The 24,001-nt window shown below is 44.1% G+C and overlaps 1 protein-coding gene across 2 annotated transcripts in view; it reads left to right on the forward strand.

The window, feature by feature from the left end:
- Positions 1–24,001, forward strand: part of Rop (Syntaxin-binding protein Rop) — an 87,008-nt gene that overhangs the window by 10,454 nt on the left and 52,553 nt on the right. For both annotated transcript variants that reach the window (XM_050194970.3, XM_050194972.3), the window contains exons 7-8: positions 4,310–4,394; positions 16,618–16,856. In XM_050194970.3, coding sequence (XP_050050927.1) covers positions 4,310–4,394; positions 16,618–16,856 — 324 coding nt within the window. The remainder of the gene's footprint in view (positions 1–4,309; positions 4,395–16,617; positions 16,857–24,001) is intronic.

A 24,001-nucleotide genomic window follows, 5' to 3' on the forward strand; every position in this document is an offset into this window, starting at 1 on the left:
GAGACACTGTTCAGGACAAGGGTGCGAGCAGGGGGCAAGTAGGGTTTTCTGTTGTAGACGGTGCGAGTGATGCACAGTGCTGACACCAAATGTGACATTAACATTTCACCCCTACCATTTTTTACAATTCTATTGCAAAATGCCAAATTTTTAGAGCTTGTTTATGATTGCCATATTGACACCAATACTTTTGCAATGTTTTATTTCTGTCCAGTTTGCAAAACCAGTTTCAGTAGTATGTAAATACAGTTCACAACCAATTCTTCAGAACCTTATTTTTTTCATACCTGCTTGGTTATTCCGACCTACCCACAGCAGTGCCATCCACTCATAAAACCAATGTATACAGGCGGCCGAAATTTTGGCTGTGAATATTTCATAATTAAACTCCATAAATAATTCTTTTTGTCTGTGGCCCAGATCATTCTCGTTGCGATTACAGAACAGAGTGCGTGTTCAGTGTCCCTGCAGAATAAAGTGAAACTTTTTTAACAAAATACACATCTTGGTCAGTCAAACCATTTTTAGTTTTTTTAACCTACTAATTTCAATATTTTTGTTTTTGCTTCGACTGTAGTATTTTTTCAGGTTTTAAGGTTGGCTAGTCTGACATTTGCTCAGTGTAAAAAGGAACTGGGGAGACTCTCTTGATTGGGCACTGTGGTTGCCTGATGCTGCACCTTATCGTTTTGCATCACTGGTAAACGAGAAAACTGAACTTCAAAAGTGTTTTATAGATTGGGAATCATGTCTACACTGTTTATGGATTTTGGGGAAAGGGAAGTGCATCATTCATTTATTTGGGTTCTCTGAGGGGTTATCTCTTGGCTCATGCAATGGGGATGAAGCACACTATTGAGCATGATGTGCAGCACACAAGATTTACTTCATAGAGCATTTGATGTTGGTTATGTTGGTTATCAAGGAAAATTAGAACAACTTGGTCACCTTTATTTCTGTCCATGGAGAGTACATTCTTATTAAAAATTGAAATGTTGAGTTAAAATTAATTATTGTTTTTGTGGAGCTATGCACAAATGAAAGTTAACTTAAAGGGGCACTAAATGTTAATATTAAGTCAATGTGGACTGTTGAAATACCATCCCAAAAGCCTCGAAACGCTTGTTTCATGCGAAGAAGAGACTTGTTTTAAGAGAAAATGCATTCTGAAGCGTCCGCGTACCTCTAGCACAGTTCAAATCGCCCACCCTCCGATCGAGGAGTGTTGACGTCATGGTCTCATAGTGACGTTGCGCCGTCGACGAGTAAAATGGCACCTGCAGACGGCGCTGCGGCTTTTCAGCGCAAAATGCAAACATGCGGCCAGAAACAGAGCCAAGACAGAGCCGACAGCAGCGTGAAAGCGGAACTATGGTGGCTAGCGAAAGGGAAAGCACGCGACGATAAGCTGGTTCTTTATTTTATGACTCCAACTTCGACGCTCGTTGCAATGGACGACCCTGACAACGACACATTGGCTCGCGATGCTGGGCTCGACTTTAGCGATTTAAGCACTGATGAACGTGACCTGCTGCTGAGGGCTCGCGCTGCCGGCGTCGTTGCGTACTACTACGATGGCAACTGTATGTCATGGCTGTACATATTCGTACATTTGTAGCTTTTCCTCCGTGAAAACCAAATGCCGCACTCACAGTCCCGTCTTCGACCTGCAGTTCTTGCGCTTCGGAGAATGATGCAGGCAAGATCGACATTGCTTTGAAAGGCACTCCACACGACTTGAGTACGTCGGCGTTGAACTCGTAATCCTATTGAAGAAAGTGTGGCGAGCACACTATGCGATTTTCGGCTCGTTGCCAAAGCGCTGTGACAGAGGTACTACACTTAACCACTTCAAACGGAGAGGTTCACTCGTTGGCACACAGTGATAAGTAACGTTGAATTCGCCTCTGCAACTGCCCTTGGCCAAGTTCCGCGGACCGTTCGCGCACCCCACAACATCACATGGACGTGGCATTCTCGCTGCTTGTTCCAAATGCAAGTTTCGCGAGCCAGCAGAACCAGCGCAGCACGACGCGATAACGAAACAACCGAAACTTCAAAGCGTGTGTGGCGCAGAGTCGAGTGAAAACGAAACCTTTCGACCACCCATACTACTGAAGGGTAACATCAAAATGTTATTTTTTCTTAGAATCAAATAGAAGTACACAAGTAGCATTTTCTTGCGTCTTATAATCTAATGAAATTATCTTTTTAGTACGAGTAGTTGAGTGCTAGTGACATTAACTATGGTGAGGAGTGCCTTCATCATCGGGCTAGTACCGGAATGTCGCTGGGGGGTCTCAAATCGTGTCATGCATTTACCTCAATTTCTCGGTTACTAAAGCTCTGTTCGCGATTATATTGACGCCTTAGACGTTCTAGAGCATTGCTTTATCACTTTAACTTGACTTCATAGTAACCTTTAGTGTCCCTTTAAATGTGTCAATAACACTGGTAGGTTTTGCATTAACTTTATCACGCTGAAATCAGCATTTGGAGGTTTCAAATTGAGCAAATGAAAAATGATATGTTGGGTGTTGTAGGGGTTATTGAAACATACGTGCTTGACAATAATTGCCTTGTAAAATCAAATTATGTAGTGGATGCCTTTCTTTTTCATCTTTTCTATAAAAACATGGGGGAATAGGAAGGGACAGAGGGGATTCAAAGATTAGTAAAGCATATTTATGTTTTGCACAGTGGATAATACCATTTAAAAGCATTTGGAGGTAAAATTGTGCTTTACTGGGTGGTATGTAAGCAAGCTGCATGTTGGAAGTTACCACTACTTGTGTGCTAAAGCAGTGACTTCTGAGGAAACAAATATGATTAGATGCACATTAGAAAGTAAGGTTGGTTTTTGGTAATGTAAGGCTGTAAATGACCACTGATTTCTCTCAAACTGGGAACTGAATATACAGGGCGTCCCAGCTAATGTTAGCTAAGCTCTTAAAATAAAATATAGAATATACGAGGATGCAACCAATGGTATTCTGTCAGCAGTGACGTACCGCACCGGGAGGAATAAAAAAAATTTATCTATCGACATATATATGTGGTTAATGAATGAACTTTTTAATTACTGAATTCAGGGCATGGATATTGATAGAAAAGTAATAATTGTCTTTTAAAACACCTGATTCAGTTGTTTTCAGTATGTTATGTGTCGCATCATTATTTATTTCACGTCATTGTTTTAGTTTATTTTTTTCTCTCTTTGAGTCAGTGTCGATTGTAATGTCCTGCCTACCACTCGTTCCTCTCGCTTTCATTTCTTTTTATTTCTTATTTTTGTCGTGTACCTATGGTAACCTTTCGAGATTGACGTCTGACAAAGGTGCCCGAGAGTTACAAAGAGGTGTTGATTGGATGGGCAGGACATGTTAACAGCTGCAACGTCCTCATTTCCTAGATGACCTGAAAGGGTGTGCATGTTTTCGTAAGCTTTTGCTGGCAAGTAATGGTTAGATGCAATCTCCCACTGTCTGGCACCTGTGGGCTATCACATTGGCTGTAACCTCATTGCTGATGTAGCATAGGGCAGAAAAAGGAGTGGGGGCCTCAAAAAGCCACAGAAGAGAGCAAGCTATCTATATTGTATGAGATTGTAGGCTCCCTGCTGTTTGTGGTAGTATAATATTTGGCTCGCATGTTCACTGCACCATTGTCTTCAGATAGGGAATGTTTTCTTGCTAAGGTCAAAAACGGTTTCAGTGCCCCTTTAATGTCAAGTAAATTGAGAGAAGTCCGAATGAATTCTAAAACCAGTTTGTGCTCAGTTAGTTCACTGCAGGTTAGCTCAAAAGAATAGCAGTAAGTGTCATTTACAGTGGTTTAGTGTATCATATCAACAAAGCTCCCTGCAGTAGCTGTAGATGCAGCAGAAAATACTTCCATGCAGGAAAGACTTCATAGAAAGAGGCAAGTGCTTCTGAATAAGATGGGGCATGCTGAAATGTAAACTTGAAGCCGCAGTTTTCTTTGTACCACGTATGCTTCCTAAGTTATATGTCGTACAATTCAACCGTGAGGGGAATGTTCAGAAATGCTGAGAACAGCAAACTGTACTAATTGAATGGCAAGAAGTGTTTGTGTTTCAAAGGTTGAGTATACATGTAATTCTAGTAGACATAAGTCATCATAATTATACTTAGTATTCCTTTGAGATATCTGTGTATTGCTTCACCTAAAACTGCCATTTTTGTGTGTTTGCATGTGCCTGTGTGACCACTACCTCAGCAGGAGGTCTGGCTTGTTGCATCGGACATACCTTCAGTGTAAATTTAGTATTGGTGGCATCATTTTTCAGTGATTTTGATCACAACGTGGACCTGGCACAGATGTTGTATCAAAGACTGGATGCATACAAGGCAGATGAACCGACCATGGGAGAAGTAAGTGGTTTCTATTTTGTGCAGTAAATGCATAGTTGTCCTGGTATTAACATCACAGAATTAAGCTTTCGGGCTTAATTCTGTTATTTTAATATCGAGATGTCGACTGGTAAATCACAAGTCCACATCTCAGGTTGTGTTTTTTTCAACACTTTCTTAGACCCGCCGTGGTTGCTCAGTGGCTATGGTGTTGGGCTGCTGAGCACTAGGTCGCGGGATCGAATCCCAGCCATGGCAGCCGCATTTCAATGGAGGCGAAATGCGAAAACACCCGTGTACTTAGATGCTGTAGGCTTCCTCTCTTACATTTAGTTTACGGCTGGCATAGAGGATAGGATGCTCCTCGTTATCGTCGCCGACCTGACTAAGTACCACGCCCATACCTCTGTCGCTTGCGCCGCATTGAACTATGAATTCCTTTGTGTAGTCTGGCGCGCGAAGCACAGGACGAGAAACCAATAGCGTTTTCAAACTTTGGAAAGCGTTCTCTTTGTCCTTATCCCAGTGTACGTTACTCAGTGTTCCCTTTCGGAGGGCGTCCGTTAATGGACTTGGCATTTGCGAGTAATTCGGAATGTACCGTTGATAGTACCCCGCAAGTCCCAAAAATGAACGAAGGTCTGTTTTCGTGCGCGGCTGAGAAAATTCTCCAATCGTAGCTATTTTCAGCTTGGCCGGCCGTCTCATGCCCTGACCGACAACATGGCCCAGATAAGTAACCTGCGAACAACCACACGTGCACTTTTCCGCTTTCATCGTTAAGCCGGCTTCCCTCAATCGTGAGGACACCTGTTTGAGGTGCGATACGTGTTGTTCCCAGCTATCCGAAAAAATTGCTACATCAAGATAAGGCAAGGCGAACTCCTGCAAGTCCATTATCCATATCCATTAACTTATCCATTATCCACAATATCCATTAACTTAGAGAAGCTAAACGGCGCGTTCTTCAGCCCGAAGCTGAGTGCGAGAGGGCGAAAAGTGCCTACAGGTGAGATGAATGCAGCATAGCGGCTGGCACTTTCTGAAAGGGGAACTTGCCAGTACCCCCGCACGAGATCTATAGTTGAAATGTATTTAGCAGCGCTAACTCTTTCAATTCGTTCCTCAATGTTGGGTATCGGGTACAGCTGATCCCTAGTGATGCCATTTAACTTCCTGTAGTCTACACACGGACGAGGATCCTTGTTAGGGGTTTCTACCAGTATTAGCGGTGACGTGTAGTCACTCTCAGCGGGCTCAATAACTCCCAACTCTAGCATGTGCTGTATCTCTGCCTCCATAATCTCTGTCTTGGAGACACCCTGTAAGGCTTTGATCTTACTGGTTCGGTTGATGTCAGCTCAATTTCATGCGTTATTAGTTCGGTTCTACCCGGCCGATCGCTGAATCTGTCGAGATATTCCCCTAACACCTCTTTTAGCTCATCTAGCCTCTCGGGTCTTAGAGCGTGCGAGCTTACCGAGTGTTCTACTACTACTTCTAGGCCGATTTAAGAGTTGGAAGTCGCCCTATACTCCTTAAACTTGGTACTAGTGCCATCCTGCTCTTTGATGGTATAGTTAACGACTCTGCTCCGCTCTACATACGGCTTCATCAACTTACAGTGATATATCTTCACTTCCTTCCTGCGACCGGGCACTTTCAGAGCATAGTTAGTATCTGAAAGTTTGTGCAACACTTTAACGGGCCCGTCCCAGTGAACTTCAAGCTTGTTCTTTCTTGAAGGTTTGAGGATCATTACCTGGTCTCCGGCGTTAAATGTACGAAGCCTCGCATTCTGGCGTTCTTTTGAGCTATTCCCATGTTCTTTGCGACTAGTTCTTGGGTTACGCTTAGCCGTTCCAGCAAATTTAGCACGTATTCAACCACTGTTGGAATCTCCCCTCTTTCCTCCCACATCTCTCTTAACATTCTCAGTGGAGAACGGAGTGTCCTCCCATACACTAGTTCTGCTGGCGAGAACCCTGTCGCTTCATGTGGAACCGTTCGCAAAGCAAACAAAGTTGCCGGCAGACAGTTCTCCCAGTCCTCCTTGTGCTCGTAACAGAGCGCATGCAAAACTCGCTTAAGCACCGAATGCCACCTCTCTACACTGTTTGACTGAGGGTGATAGACAGAACTGTGTATTAACTTTACCCCGCACTTTTGCAAGAATGTGGAAGTCAGTGTGCTCGTGAATACTGACCCTTGCTCTGCCTGAATTTCGGCTGGAAACCCAACTCGTGCAAACACTGTCAAAAGCGCGTCTACTACTTCGGTGGAACTGAGCCCTTTCAGAGGGGTTGCTTCTGGAAACTTGGTAGCCGGACACAGCATGGTAAACAAGTACCTGTAGCCCGATTTTGTTTTTGGAAGAGGCCCTACCGCGTCTATTACAAGTCATCTGAAAGGCTCTGTTATTAAGGGCACTACCTTCAGTGGAGCTTTCCATGTCTCTCCTGGTTTACCAGAACGCTGGCAGGCGTCGCATGGTCTTAGAAAGTTTTCTACGTCTTTGAAACAGCCAGGCCAGTAGTATTCCATAAGCAATCTTTCCTTTGATTTGTTTGTGCCTAGGTGGCCGGACCACCCATTTTTGTGACAGACTCAAAAGGTCCTCCCTGTAGTTAGTAGGTACGACTAACTGATCTAAAATCCTACCCTTTCGATCTCTGTAGTGCCGATACAACAATCCTCCTCTCTCATGTATCATCACTAGCAATGCCTTCTTTAGCTGTGTCATGTAATTTAGCTAAGCTCTCATCATTCTTTTGCTCGGCTGCCAGTGACTCTCTATCCACACGTAAGAGCTGATCAAAGTTCTTTGAGGCCGGTGATAATAACGACCCTGTCTCGCTTGTGAGTGCGTCAGCTTGCTCTTCCTGCAGGCTAGAACTTTGACACTCTAGTGCTACGCTCTCATTGAGCTGGTCAGCTGGCAGGCTCTCCTCAACTGTTCGTTTGTCCCTCGTGTTTAGCTCGGATTCGGGAAGTTATCCCCTTTTCTGCTTCCGCTGGAGGAGCTTGTGCATTTTCAGCCGAAAGCGCCGCGATCTTACGAGCTTGGCCTCGGGTCAATGCCTGTACTATGACTTCTCCCAGTTTGAGCCCTTTGTCACACAGTAACTGATTCGAAAAGACGTAAGGATACTGCAGTGACAAATTTGGAAACTGTAGCCTCAGTCTCTAGCTCCCCGAATGGTCCACTGATTTTGACTTTGGCCATGGGCAGACACACGCTGTGTTCTTCTACAACCTGTTTTATCCATGCTACTTCTCCGGTGAAGTCATCTACCGTCACGTAAGACGGATGGACAATGTCCATCGTGGCGGCACTATCTCTTAGCACTCGGCATGGTTTGCCATTAACTTGCAGGTCGTGAAGATATGGACTTGAAAGTTCCATATTCTCGTCTTTTTCGTCTACGTAGGAGAAAACTACGCTAGGCTTCCCGCAGTTTACAGCTATATGTCCCAGTTTGTGGCATTTGTAACAGCGAATTGGTCTATAAGATTCGAATTTTTTCTGTTCCTTTTGTGTGGTTTCTCCGTTAAGTTTCTCCTGGCTCTTTTCTGTGGGCTTTTCCTCCACGTCTACAGGCTCCGATCGTCTAGTCTGCGAACCCCTTTCGAACGGAAATGGTTTCCGCGGTCCATTTCGACCGTCCGAGTTTCCGTCCTCGGCGTTCAACTTTCTACGGGTTGCGTACTCTTCGGCTAATTCAGCCGCCCTTTCCACAGTGTTTACATTCCCTCTGTCTTGCACCCACAGTTTCACAGCTTGGGGAATGGTTTTGTAAAACTGCTCTAGACACATGCATTCAATGATCATGTCTCTGCTGTCGTACGCTTCCGCGCTTTTAAGCCACTCGACTAGGTTGGCCTTTAAGCTATATGCAAACTCCGGATATCCCTCGCTATCTTTCTTGCCTGTGCTCCCAAACCTTTGCCGAAAAGCTTCGGCTGAAAGGCGGTATTTCTTCAGGAGACTAGCCTTAACTTTTGCATAATCATATGCATCCTGTGCACTCAATCTGGCGATTACTTCCGCCGCCTCACACGGCAACATAGACAACAACCGCTGTGGCCAGGTACTCGGGCCGAAGTTCATCTTTTCGCAAGTCCTTTCAAAATTGCTTAGGAACAAGCCTATGTTGGTCCCGACCTCAAATGGCTGTAATAGCCTGTCCATGCGGTACGATTCTGCCTCACTTGATCGTCCCAGAGCGCCTTCACTTCCTTGAGACAACTCCAAACGTTTGCTTTCAAGTTCAAGTTGCATTTTTTTTAACTCGCGATCTTTATCGCGTTCCTCTCGCTCTTGTTCTTTTCTCTCTCGCTCTTCTCTTTTTTTCAGAAGTTCAAACCCCATTTCAATTTCTACCTCACTTGCCTTTTCGGAAATTAGCTCCAATAATTCCGATTTTAGCATTTCCTTGCGTACATCTAGGCCAAGTTCCTCACCAACAATCAACAATTCGTCTCTCAGCAGTGTCCTTAACTCCATGATTGCTGCTTTACTGCCTTGATTCTGCTCTCTAAATCTAGCTAGGAAAACACAACCTAGCTAACACTCAATAATCTAGCTTCCCTACTGTTCTAAACAAAACAACCACAAAATGAAGCCTAGAGTCAAAGCAAGAACCAAGCACTCACCGCAGTCACAGCACCACGTCGCAAAGTCCATCTCACCGCTGTCAGCCAGTCATTAGAATTGGGGGCTCAATCCCATCGCTCGTGATCCGTTGTCAAAATTGGAGTCGGGCATGAATTAGAATGTAGCTGGCCCATGCCGTCGTCCAACTTATCCACGCTGAGGACGTTGATGAAGGGAAGGACTGCTTCTCATCAAGAACGAGGAATATGGGTTTATTTACAGTATTTATATCAGTCTAACATGACTGTTTGAGAAAGTACATCAGTCTAACACGACTGCTTGAGAGAGAGTGTCCTGAGCAGCCGCACAACAGCGGTTTTTAAGCACTCGGTCCTCTCCTGATACAAGGTGATGCAAACGTTCATTTCGTCATCGCAAACTAGCCGCCTCCCCGCAGGACGGTCTACGCACATAAATGCACACACGTTCGAATGTCCGGAGCCGACGTCAGAGGGGCCTGTAGAACTCGGAGTCGTTCCAGGTAGCGCGTTGGGAAGTTTGGGAACAATAGTTGGCCCGCCGAACTCATCCCGTCACAACGGCGATGAGGCTAGAGGTTGGTGGTGGTTTCAGCACAAAGCCTGCTTCATCGAACGCATCCTAGCTGAAGCGACGGAGAGTGGGGGATGCCCATATTGTTCCCCGACATAGTCGATTTAGTCACGCTGTGGCTGGAAGTTGGCAGCGACGCTCCCGGAATGTTGCCGCCATAGTTGTAACTGGGTGGCAAACTTGCATTGCAGCTGGCCGTTCTTAACAGCGCCGGAATGTTGCCGCCATAGTTGTAACTGGGTGGCAAACTTGCACTGCAGCTGGCCGTTCTTAGCAGCGCCGGAATGTTGCCGCCTTAGTTGTAACTGGGTGGCAAACTTGCACTGCAGCTGGCTGTTCTTAACAGCGCCTCCATGGCCCGAAAGATCTCGACTGTCTAGTGCTGATAACCGCTGGCCAGGAAGAGAACGGCTGGTGGCTAGGGGGTGATTGATGCCTTCTCTCGCAGCGACCACTTGTGTATTGATGTCACATGACATTTATGTAATGCGAAGCGTTGCGCGGATCGTTGCGCCAGACGCTGATCTTTGCTGAGCTGGTGGTGTTATGGCGGCCTGAGATGTGTTTTGTTGTTTTCGTATTGCGTGGTGTTTCAAAAGGGCGATACAAAACCGAAACGAAATCTAGCTGGTGGGCAATGCTGGATACTGCCGAAGCAAAACGTGATGCCCACATCATGCCGCCTGCAACAGGGAACAGCGGCAGGTTTGGATTATTGTCTACTAAACTGTGCAGTATGCTATCAATGGCACTATGCACCACGCACTGTAAAACAGATAGGTGAAGATGCTTATCGCAATAGGTTTGGCGGCAATAGCTGTGAATGCGGATTGCGATGACCCAGGCGGAGATTTGCTGGTACTGGAATAAGAAACTGTGCGTGTAGTCGTTTCCACATGAGACGGGTGGCTATATACTGTTCTCGATCGCGCGCGTCTCACGTCTTTTCTTGTTCACATGGTCTCTAGCAGCTGGAAAACACATACAATCACAGTGTGTAGTAGGAAACAGTGGTGAGTTTCGGTTATTGCCCATTAAAGCATGCACTATGCTTTCGATGGCACCACGCGCTGTGAAACAGATAGGCGAAGATGCTTATTGCAATAGGATTGGCGGTGATAGCTGTGAATGCCACCTGCGACGACCCCGGAGACGATTTGCTGGTACCAAAATGACAAACTGAGAAACGGGCGGGTGAGTATCAGGGTGAAGCTGCCGTGGCGGACAACTGTATACTGTTTTTGATTGTGCGTGCCTCGCGCATTTCCTTGTTTACATGTAGTCTAGTGGCCGGAAAATGTATCATACTATCGCAGTTTGGCAATGTACAGAACGTTCGTGCTGAAAAATCGTGTTTTGCGGGAACGTATGAACCGGTAAAAAATGAGCGCAACTCTATTGGGTAATTTTTTTGTGTTCCCGATTGCGAATGTTGGCGTCGAGAAAACATGCATAATGGAAATGTATCAATGGGGTTCTAATGTATTTGCTTGCATCCCTTGCTTTCAAGACATACCTGCTGTTTTGTCTTTCATGGCACTGTGGGGAATCGGATCACTTTCAGATACACTGGGCACTGCCTCAAAGTGTGTTGATACACATGCACATTGAGTGCTGTGCAGTCTCCTGCAAAAAAAGTAAAAGACTAGCCAGCCTTTAATGTCAATGACTGGCTCCTCTTCTTTTTTTGCAGTAGAGTGCATGACTAGGCCCCAAGTTTGTAAAATATGCTGAGTAATATCTTTTTGCCTTCCATCTTGCATTAAAGAACAGCACATTTTTATTTGTGTCACCTTTTGGTGAAGCAGTTTTTTGCACCGTTTCCTACCGAGAAATGTCTTCACACATAATGGGATCCATGCTGTGATTTCTGAAAGGCACAAGAAGCAGTGCCTTTGCTCAAACAGATTTGGGCTAGTTTACAATTTTACGTATGCTGAATCCACTTTTATGCAAATAAATTCGGTTTGCAAAAAAAAAGATTTGCTCTATCTCCAAAGCCTTCCATTGGAAATCTTCTGATGGTGAAAAGATGTCAGACAAGTTTCAAGCAACTTCGGGCAATTCTATACAGACAAATTCCTGAAGCAGGGGAAATTGGCAATAGCAAAGTCTGTTAAAAAGTTGTTGGGATCTAAACAATGTACTGCTTGTCGGTCTTTGCTGTTCCAAGTTTGCTACTGTTTTTGTGCTTAGTCTAAAGGTAAATCATCCATAATAAAGTACATATGTATCCCACAAAAAGCGTGTGTTCAGGATGAGCTTTAAAGAAAAACAGTCATACTATTTCCCCCTCAATATTGCGTTCACTGGTTCTTTTACAAATTTTAATGTTCACAGACTGGCAGGTATGAAGTTGTTGACATGCACTGGTGAGACACCGTAATGAAATAACTAGATGGTCATCCCATGCGATATCACATAAATATGTACATCCTAACCACTGTCGTGTGTGTTTTATTTTTTGTAAGTTATTTTGCACTTTTAATTTTTTGTAAAAATTTTTTTTTCATGTAGATCTATTATGTGTGTGGACCTTTCACTGAAAAGTGGTTCTCCTGGTGCTGCTGCATGCCCCTGCCAACCCTCCTGTAGAAACAGCAGAATTAGCCTGGATGCATTTCACTGTTGGACAGAAAATAACTCAACGTCAGCATATTGAATTATTATCCTTGCAAAAACCTCACAATTCTTATATTTTCACTAGTGTAAGTTAAAAAAAGCTAACTTTTCTTTCATTGCTGCTGTATTTACGTGGAACTGTAAATGTCTACTTTAAGCACAATAAATTATGAGGCAAGCTCACTCTGAGAATCCTATATTAAAGTGCATAGTTTTATCTACAAGGTACTACTGAAAATAGAAAAAAAAATACCTACATGAAATGGAAGAAAAATAGCGCCCCTTAGTTACCTTTCTTCTCATTCATTGCATAGCGAGGCGTCACACACTACATGATGCCAGCAGTCAGCTGGATGTGCCACATTCATTGTCATGGCCATGAGCGGTGCTGGCTCCCTGGGTTTACATCTTCTACACATACATGAATACCCATGAATATGGATGTGGGGAATAGCTGTCACTGTAGCCGAATTGGTAGAGTAATGCATGCGTAATTCGGAGGGTGTGGGTGATGCTCCCACTCGCCACTTGTGGCAAGTTGTTTTTTCGTCCACTTTCATTTCCCTTTACCTTATTTCTGCAGTCCAATTAAAAACAGCAAAATAGTTTCCCCTGTGCTTTCCTTGGCTTCATTGTCTGTTGGTTTCATATGGTTTTGAGTAAAAGAAAATTGGGCCCCTGAGTTATCCTTCTTCTCAGAGTTGAAGCCATGGCTCTTCAGCTCCCTAATAAATTTCTGCGTTAGGTTGATTCCATGCATATTGGTAGTACAGTCGACTCTCGTTACAACAGACCCTGATAATCCCCCCGAAAATGTCCATTTTATCCAAAACGCCTCGCTTACGAAACTTGGGTCGCAATGTGTAACAGCATTATTGCAAGGAGGGAGTAACAAACATCCAAAGGGAACAAACAAAAAGTTGCATTTTCACCCGAAAGGCGAAGCATTGATTGCGATATCAAATTAGTAGACAGCTATGCGAAGTAAGGATAGTAGTTTTGTCGGCCGTATAAAGTTGTAAACATTAGCTTACTAACTAAATTGACAAGCACCGTGTCACGCGTGCACAGGTAAACGTGAACACATCTCGCTCGATGGCCGTGGAAAGTCGCTGTCAGAACATTGGAGTGAGGAAGCGCGGCAGCAACAGCGAGCGAATTGGCGTTCTTGCTGTCTCGCGCTTCAACGCGGGCTAAACATTGAAAGCACAATGCATATGAAGCTAGCGGCACAAGGTGAACTTTGTTGACATAGCAGATTGTCTTCAATATAGGACGCCCGCGCGCGCGCACTTTGTGCGCATCACAGATCGCTTTCAAGATACAGCGCCCGTGCGGACGCGCCGTTAACAGTAGCCACCAGAGTTGAACCCCCTCTCCCTCGCCTCCCCCCCATGCCTCGCATGGGATTGACGGCGCACTTCTGCCCTACTTTCCTCCCTCCCTCACGCACATGATATTGAGCCGCGATCGTTGGCTGACGCTTGCAAGTCAGTTGCTAGCTCGTGTCAACACGGCAAAAGTCTATTTTATATGCCAGATTTCGACAAAAATTGCCGCTAATTTTGTCCGCTGTAGCCGATAGTCTGTTGTAGCGTGGTCCATTAAAAGCGAGATTCATTGCATCAATAAAATAGATAGAGCAAACTAAGGTTGAAATATGGTCCGTTATATCTGAAAGTCTTGTACACAGGTCCGTTGTAACAAGTGTAGCCTGTAGTGCTTTGTAGTGATCTGTACAAGAAGCACAACGCTGCCGTTCCTATATTCTTATCTCACTATATTACAGTATCTTTAATGACAGAACTGGAATAAACAAAGATACCTCAAATACCCCGCACATGTATCGGGAAGAATAGATCATGTCCTGAAGATATGCCAGTATAAATGCGTATTAATGTTTTCAAATATGCTTTCTGTCCTCATGCTATAGTAGAGTGAAATTCGTATCGTCACTGCACCATCCTCCTCTTTTGTTACACTGCTGCAAGAACAAGTCTTGCTATATGAAAACTGATCACCTATGATTTGTAAAACAATAGTGTTAGTATGCCTCTCCAGATCGCACTTACGAGGGACATTCCAAAATAAGTTTCATAATTTATTTTCACACGGAAACTTTATTGCCAAAATAAAGTACACCATGGCATGACAAACTATACACCTTGCACTATTTGTCCACATAGTCGCCTCCGATATTGAGACATTTGTAATAGCGTGCAATCAGTTTGAAGAAACCACTCAGATAAAACTCGTTGCCCGGAAATGCAAGGAATTGTCGCACAACCTGCCCCACCTCTGCATTGGTTTGGAAGTGACATCCCGGGAGTGCAGCTTTCAATGCAGGGAACATGTGCCCATTCATATCGGATGACAGCGTGCACTTCCAACGATGACCTTGTCAGCACACGTCTCTCTGCCCTCATGATTTGTACTCGAATAACCTCGAGCAAGCTGGTCTGCTGCTACTCTTTATTCTCCGGCGCCCTGTGCATGCGTCATTCCTGCACCACAGATGCTCCTTCTGTCATTGAACCAGCAACGGGCGTGGATTCTTACGGCGATTGTTTGTTTCACCTGGTGTACTATCTTCTTTAAAAACAAAAAAAAAAGACAAACATACTTTCGGAACGTCCCTTGTAGTTTTGTGCCATATATATATTGTTCCCCTCTAAAATAATGCCCAATTTGGATGCTGTATGTATTTGTATAAATAGAGGAATAAATAAATACTAAGTAAAAAAGAACATTCAGTGTGACTCTGTTGCTGCCACCTTAACTTGTAAAATAACTGATCTTGGGAATGAGCCTTCATAGTTAAAGCCTGAAAGTGGTGCGTTGACCTCGTCACCATTGTATGCGAAAACTTGGATCTGCTTTCATCTTGCGATGGTGCTGACTCCCAACGATAGGCCATTGCTAATGCTGTTAATGCAATGTTGGCTTTTTATGCGATTGTAATGTGTAGGCAATTTATGGACCACTTATAAGAGATGTGTGCATTAGAATAGAGTAAAAAGGGGTAATCATTCATTGTGAGCCATCGTTCACGCTTCGAGCGCTGCCAAAGGTAGGCGTAGCCAAGACAGACTCTCCCACTATTGGGGTCACAATTAGGGTCACCATTGAGGTCAATATGTAGGGGTCGGGTGCGTGCGTGCAGAGCAGTCAAGTTCGAATTATTTGGCGAAGGCCAACTTCAGGGTTGAAATAACACGAAAATCTGGGCCCATAGATATACAGTAGACCTCGTTAATACGATCCCGTTTTGTATGACATCCCAGCACCAATGTTTGCAATCTGGAATAGAAAAATGACCCAGTACAGTTACATTTCTTTTTTATCGATTAATGTGGTTCTTGAAAGCACTATCTTTTGGCGCCAACATTCAGTACATTGCCAAACTGCTATTGTATGATACATTTTCTGGCCACTAGACTGCATGTGAACAAGAAAAGTAGTGAAGCATGTGTGATCGAGAGCAGTAGGCACCCACCACCGCAGCATTCCTGCAGTACTCGCCCACTCGTGTCATGTGAAAATGTTGCCACGCACTCATTTTCGTCTTCCAGTATCAGCAAATCACCTTATGGGTAATCATACCTCGCATTCACAGCTATCGCTGCCAACCCCCTTGCGATAAGCATCTTCACCTATCCGTTTCCCAGTATGTGTGTCACAGCTCCGTTGGAAGCATACTGCACGCTTTTAATAGGCGATAATCCAAACACGCCACAGTCCTATACCCCCATTCTCTGCTTCAGGCGGTGCGAAGTGAGCATCATGTTTCGCCCTGGGCGTCATAGGCCAGCAATGCCCTCCAGCTCGATTTCGTTTTGGATTCCTGTGGTTGCTTAAAATGCTATGCAATAAAAAAACAACGCAATAAGTCGCACAATGCATCACATTATATATGTCAACTATAGTTGAGTCTGCGAATAGTTTAGTGACTTCGGATTGTATGTTTTCCCGGTTAGTACATTTTTTTTCTCATGTTTTTTCCCAAAATGTTTGAACAAGATTCTGCTGTATATGGGTGCTGGCTGGGACCTTCAATTGGATCCAACTAACCGGAGTTGAATTAACGTATGTCTATTGTATCACTGTTTTGTTATATCGAAATTTGACTGACTTGGTTTATGTTATTGCAGTTGAACGTCATTGATGCATTTTCAGTTGAAAGTTCCCAGTTACTACATTGCTATACCGCCATAGCATGGTCCCAGTGAAATATCCATTGGCTCATGGGTTCCCGGTGTCTGCCAGGTTTTTGTCTGCGGTCCCATAAAAAACTTACGAACGGTGTTCTTCCACATTGCCCACAGCTGGCTCTGCAACCTGTGAATGAGTACATATTGCCTTGCACCATTGACATTGAACCAAATGGTAGCAATTGTACTGTCACTGATGCAGGGACCCGAGAAGATGCGCTCGCAACTGATAATACTTGACCGAGGTTTCGACTGTGTGTCCCCGCTGCTGCACGAGTTGACCTTCCAGGCCATGGCCTACGATTTGCTGCCCATTGAAAACGATGTCTACAAGTTCGAGTCGACTAGTGGAAACGACGTGCGTGAGAAGGAGGTCCTGCTGGACGAGAAGGACGACCTATGGATTGAGCTGCGTCACCAGCACATTGCCGTTGTCTCGCAGTATGTACAACAGCACAAAGTGTTTACTCTGATGTTTTGCCTTAGTAGAAAATGAAGCATGTCAAGTTAACTCTGGCACAATCGAAGGTTTAGCTGTGGAGTAGAAGCTTAACATTCTCTAGTATCAGACAGCTCCTTCGCTTGTTCAAGGTAACTGCACTGAATGCTCTGTGACGGTGACAGTGAGCAGTACACATATGCACCGGTGGCAGCTTATAAAAGTATTGTAGTAAGTATCACATTGACGTGTTGTCATTGTAAAAAAATCAAGCAAAGCTGTTTATGGTTCGTCAATTAAGGGGGGACGTGGCAATGAAAGCTTTTTAAAAGATTATTTATAGGAATAAATTGATGAAATTTGGCACGCAGGTGGGATTTGTTATGCTGATATCATAACTGAAATCAGTTTTGTGTTATCTATTATAGTTTTCGATTTACAACACTTGACAGCCTCTAATGGTCATCCCCAAATTAAACGTAATTTCGCCAAAATTTTCACCAGCATGTTTACAAAAGCCCATTCTGTGCTATAAAGCTATTGGCTTATGTCTTAAATGCTGAAATGAGCATACATTTTTTTTTAACTTTCCTATGCATAATGTCTTACTAACGACTTTTGCAAAACACCCATTTATATTTGTTTATGTGGTGCAGATAAATATGGACAGCTTTATTGCACTCATCAATGTTTCAGAATCTAAGTGCTAAAGACAATGATTTTGTGTTCATTTCTTGTGAAATGGCACTGGGATGACTTAAAGCAACTGCATAAAAATGAAAGCTGGGAAAACAGAGCTCAAAGTTTCATTTGTTGTAAACATTTAAATCTTTACTTTGAGCACCTAAAACCCACCTGGGATGTAGTCCTTTGCCTTTGAGGACACATGGTCTTTACATTTTGATGTAGTTTTTCGCTTCTTTGTAGCAGTTTCATGCAGTAGGTAGATGATAGCACAGTCAAAACGTCCGCTCTTGTTTCCTTTCATTGCATAACCTCTTCGTTAGTGAGAGTTGGAACTGAAATCCGCTGCTGAATATTTGATGCGAAAACTTCTGCTCTTGCTGATGTCACGTTGCCGTCACGATCACACGCAGACGCACCATCACCACAGCCCACGGTCATATTGTCACCATAGCCCACGGTCGCGTCGTCAGCACCACACACGCATACGCTTTCTCGGTCACCGACGTGTGCCGGTCATGCCTCGTCGGCAAAGTCGGCAGCATCCGCTTATATGAGTAGTTCCCTCCCTCTGTTCCACGCCTTTGGTGGTCTTCTTCCTTTGGGGCTCATCACAGAACAGATGCATTAAGCTGCCATGATCGTCAGTCACATTGATCGGAACGTGTAGCTCACTGCTGCGCAAATGCGCGTAAGAGAGGTTCGTCAGCAAATAAAATCTACAACAGCCAGTAGGAACACGCCCTGTGTACCATGTGACTATTGCACCGAATCGCAATGCTACTTTCGTCTTCTTTTCGCTCGCATTTGCTGGTTTATTTTTTGGTGGAGAAACACATAGCTGCGGCTATCTTGAGTTCTGATTTCTCCTCTTTATGATGATACTAAGATAGTGGCGCTGCGTCAACGGACAGCAGAGCAATCTGCAGTGTGATGGCACCTTCCGAAGCCCGATTTTTTCGCAGTTTTTGATGACAGCACTCTAGGAAAGAGCTGTTTTCTCGATTTCTACCACATACCGTATTTACTCGCATAATGATTGCGCTCGCATTATGGTCGCACTCCTGAATTTTGTCGTCAAAATTAGATTTTTTTTTTCTTTCCCGTGTAATAATTGCACCCTGAACTTGTCGCAGCGATATGTCGTGTGCCAAGTCTAGCTAATGATGATCGCGCTTACCATCCGTCGAATGCTACGCGAACGACTCTTGAAGACATACCAAGTGGTCTGCACGCACCCAACATTCTTAAGCAGATTCCCCATTTCATTCCTTTCATCACTTTCCGCACTTCCATGAAAAAAAAAAGCTACAACCAAACTTGCCTCGGCTTTATTATTTGTAGGCTTCATAATGGTTTTGGTCAACAACAACAACAACATAAAGGGTGCCTTTTGATTCTTCTCGTCTGCACTTGTGGGCACGCACCAAATCGCGAGCGGCAACGATAGTGGCCACATTTACACTGATACGTTAGAAGTGTACCCTATTCGTACGCCGATGCTTGTAATGCAGCTAAGATATTCGGCCACCCTTAGCGGAAACGTGCCATATTAGGATAGCAGCGAAGACAAATGCCGCGGTTTCCGCAGCATGCCCGCCATGGGTTTCTGTCATTGGCAGCTAAGTGCGCCGATCTCTGTTTCTGTCCCCTCAAAGTAAACATGGCTATGTTATTGTCGCAAACTTGCCGATATTAACAATATTATTCATTACTGATATGCAAGAAACTGTTTCAATGCGTGTAATATTCACGAGAAGAAAAATATGTTTGGCGCGTTCGGCTTGTTCCGCCGGCCGGCATTTTTGTTTTGGTGTCCCGTACTAACAGTGGCAGCCGCCTGCTTGTCATCCCGCAGCAAATGCGGGAGGAAAGAAGAAAATGTTACTTTTCGTGGGAAATTTAACCAGCGTAATGATTGCACCCCTGAATTCGTGTCAATTTCTTTTGACAAAAAAGTGCGATCATTATGCGAGTAAATACGGTATTATAATACAGTCAATCCCGGATATATAGAATCCGCGTATATTGAATTATTGCCTATATCGAACAGTTCAAAAATATCCTTGGGAATCCCATGCAAAAGTATAGCGCTATTGTTCGTGTATATAGAACTCCCGTGCACCGGCATATCGATGTATCGAACTCCATGCTGAGCTGCGCCCCGGCAAATGCTCTTCTCCCACCATACCCCACCCCTGCGAGTGCGCTTCTCCCATTGCATCCCACCCCTGCAAGTGCGCTTATCCTCACGAAGCTCTCGCGATGTTCCCGCAATCTCACGCGCGCAGCCCCGCACTCTGAGAAAGGGGCGTGTAGGTAAAAGGCACGTGACGAGGAACACTTGGAGTGCAATTGGATGTGAAAGAAAGGGATGTGAAAGGGAGAAACTACACTGACCGCAGGCGCCCGTTTCCTGTGTTTTGGTTGGCTGACACCGCTGGCGCAGCGAGACGAACGAGGTCAGTGCAGCTTGGGCTTGTGGTAGTGCGGAGATGCGATGCGGTGCGTCTTTCGATTCGCTTTGTTCCTTTTATTCATGAGGCCAATGCGAAGGCTTGAGACTCGTGTGGTGCAGTGCGTTTTTCTTTCCGCTTTTGGCACATGTTCCGGAGCCATGGCCGCGAAAAAACGCAAGAATTTGGATTTTTCAACAAAGGGTGGAGGCTGGCGAGAAAAAGTCGTCGGTCGCCGTGGCATTTGGAATTCCTTCCAACACTCTGAGTACGATCCTCAAGAACAAAGCCGATGTTAAGCTGAAGGCAGTGCAGTCCAGTCGCCCTGGAGCATGTCGTGTGCGTGTCCCAACCTTTGACAAGGTGGAGAAGGCATTGTACGCCTGGTTTTTGGAGACACATGCCAAGAACAGACGCTGGATGTCTTGACAGAGAAGACGATGACGCTGGATGCCTGGACAGCGAATTTCGCAAGCTCTTGGCATTCCCAGGCGTCATCCCAGGCGGCGTTACAGCACGCGATTTCGTCAGCACTGACGACGCCGTGCAAGCTGTAGCGGATCGCCCTGATGCGGAGATTGTGGCTGACATCATGGGTGACGAGGACGCAGATTTGAGCAGCGGCGAAGGTTCCGACGAAGAGGACCAACCATCATGCACTGCAGCTGAACTTGCATCAGCTTTCAGCATCATTCGCCGCTGTTGTGGCACAATGGAAGGACCTGGCCTTTCTCATTTGGACACTGTCAACAAGCTTGAGGACAGCTTAATGAACTTGATGGCGCAGAAGAAAAAGCAAGCAAAGGTCACAGATTTTTTTCTTCCGAAATAAAGTGCTCTGGTCATCGCGCTGTGTTTTTGTTTTTTTACGCGCCTTGGAGGCACAGATTGGTAAGTTCCCATTAGTCACGACACCGGGAAACTGCCTCGAGATGTGTGGAGTTGTTAGAGAAGCTTTTGATGTGCATATTTTATATTTCGAATGATCGATATATCGAACTATTTTGCGATCCCCTTCGAGTTCGATATATCCGGGATCGACTGTATTTCAGCACGAGGTAAATAAAGGTCCGTGGATCACAAAAAAAAAAAAAAATAAGAAACTAGAAAATTTTGACAATTTGACTGTTTCAATAGCCATGTCCCCCTTGATGTATGGTGTGGTAAAGATATGTGTGCAAACAGTGCAGGTTAAATATAAAATAACTTGTGACAACAATAAGATCACTACACACCTGATGAGGGGCAAATAAAGATGCACACTTGGGAAAAGGAGTTAATAAAGCGAAAATCAGACATCCACCCGTTCGTAGCAATTGCTACGAAGGAGATGAACACAAGTGCTCGTTTTTGTCTCTACAACTGGAGTGTGCGTATTTTCATGCACTAAATCCTCTCATAAGCTATGCAAGACAAACTAGCTCTACAGTTATTCCTTCTTAATTGCACAACACACAGTTGTGCTTCTTAAAGCACACCCAAAAAGAGAGTAAACTCAAGCATACACACAATGTATGTGCGCATGCGTTTACAGGGACACCATAGGCAAATATTAAGTCAACGTAGACTGTTAAAATACCATTCCAGAAACCTCGCAGGGATTGTTTAGTACCAAGAAAAGGCTTAGTGATCAGAAAGAATTGAAGGGTCTGCATACCTTTAGTGCAATTCAAATTGCCCGCCTGGAGCGGTGGAGTGGCGACGTTCATTATGCCATCACTGCCCTGTACTGCCGTTGATGAGTAGAATGGTGCCCGACAGACAGTGAAAAGGTTTTTTGTGCAAAACACAAACGCACGGCCATGGAGAAACCAAGCCAAGACAGAGCGTTGAATTTGCTGCTGCAGCTGCTTTCGGGTCAAGTGGCGTGAGCCGGGACATCCCCTGACATCACATGGATGTGGAATTCTCTGCTTCTTGCAGTTTGGTTCAGTTTCACGAGCCAGCGAAAAAAGTGCAGAACTACGTGGTAACGAAACTACTGAAACGCAGAAGCATTGGCAGCACAGAGTCGAGTGAAAACGATACCTTTTGACCACCCACTTTGTTGTCAAGGGTAACATCAATGAGTCTTTTCTAAAAATCAAGTAGAACTGGACAACTGGCATTTTTTTCCATCTTATAATGCAGTGCAATAATCTTTTAATTGCAAGAGGTTGCGTACTAGTGACATAAATATAATGAGGAGTTCCTATGTTATTGGGCTAGTACTTGAATGTCCCGGGTGACTTGCAAATCGTATCCTGCATTTACCTCAATTTCTCGATTACTAAAACTTGGTTTGTGATGGTATTGACATCTTAGATGTCCTTGAGCATTAATCTATCACTTTAGCTTGGCTTAGTATTTGCCTTTAGTGTCCCTTTAACTGCGGTCTTGTGCTATACATATTCAGTGATTCAAAAACTGTTTAAAAGTGTTTTTTGTTTTTTTTTCCAGTTTGGCCTTTCTTACTTGACAACATTTCTGTATTACATATACCTGTCACTGACTGTAACTATGGCAAAGTGGGCCTATGTTAGCTTTTGCATATAAGATTTTAGACATTTTTTAATCATTAACTTCAAGTTTTTGGAAGTTCTTTTTGAGTAGAGTGATAAAGATGGGTCAGTAAGACCTCTTGGCTTACATATAAGCCATTTTACCCTGTTCGTTCATTTCATTCTAACAAAGGTTTTCAAAATGTTTTAGCACAGTTAAAAACAACTACACACAATCCTTTAACCAGATGTGAAAATGACAATTTGCATGGCTCCATGCATGTAACTTGAGCAGTGAGCTTGTGAAATAGCATATGGACACGAGTCTAAAACGTTGTCAATTGTCACTCAGAATAATCTGGTTTTCATCTAAGCCCCGACTTCGCACTCAACCCTTTGTCAAGCACAAAGAATGGGAGAAATGAATTGTACCTTGTTTACAACATTGCCCTTGTGTTTTTGTAATTGGCAATTCTGAAAATTATGTTGCATTTATTTCTTTCTTTTTTGCCATTATGAAGTGGACATGTTGCTGGTCAATGAAGGTTCAAGAATATTAAACACCCACATGCCATGTGTAGTTCTATCGACCAGTTATACCATAATAAAGCATTGTAGTAGATGTGGTAGAGATGGAGAACAAGCTAACACATTCTGGGGGGAGTGACCACCGATTTTAGACAACCGCTTTCTTGGGGTCAAATGGAAAGCCTGTCATTTAAAGTATCCATAGTTGCAGTGTTTTCTTTTGAAAATAGGTTAAAAAGGTTGAACTGAATTTTTCAGTAGCTCTCTTCACAATCTTGACTGTTGCGTGCGCTATAAGTGTATGGATGCTGGTAAAACTGATAACTAAGAGCAATGGCAATAGCTTGCCTCAAAAGATTTAGCTCAGAATTAGTTGTGCTTTGGCAGCAAGAAAAGTGGTATGATTAAAGTGTTAAAAAAAAAGCATCTGTACCTGGTAACTGGCTTCTGCAATAGGAGGAGGAAATAACTTTATTGAGTCCTGAGGGACCCCTCCCCACCCACTCTTTTCTGCAATAGCTTGCAATCTTATAGGTTTTGGTAACACTGATTTACATGGAGAATGCATGGACCATATGAAAGTTGAGCAGTGATATGAGCACAGTAAACCAAAGAACTAGTTTGTGGATACTGAAGATGAAAGGACAAATGATTAAGCATTGAGCACTGTGTCTTAGTTCTTCAGTGGTGCATTGTCACTGCCTATGTGATTGGCCTTTTTCATTTTGTGAACTTAATATTGTACTGGTTCTTGATCAGTTACACCTTGAGGATATTATCTTCAGTGCTTGATGATTGGCAAAACCATTAGACGTGCACATAACAAAGAAACTTGCAGGCAGGAGCAGTTTTGTCGGTATTGTTTTTATATCCTGTTGTTGCCAATGTATGGACAGTGAAAGTTATATCTCAAAATGTCCATTGCCTTGGGAAAACTCGCTTCATTTCGTACTTAAGTAAGGGAGAAGTACCACTACAGGTGATGAATCAGAAATGCTA

The sequence above is a fragment of the Dermacentor andersoni genome, chromosome 1, assembly GCF_023375885.2.
Source record: "Dermacentor andersoni chromosome 1, qqDerAnde1_hic_scaffold, whole genome shotgun sequence".
Taxonomy (NCBI): Eukaryota; Metazoa; Arthropoda; class Arachnida; order Ixodida; family Ixodidae; genus Dermacentor; species Dermacentor andersoni.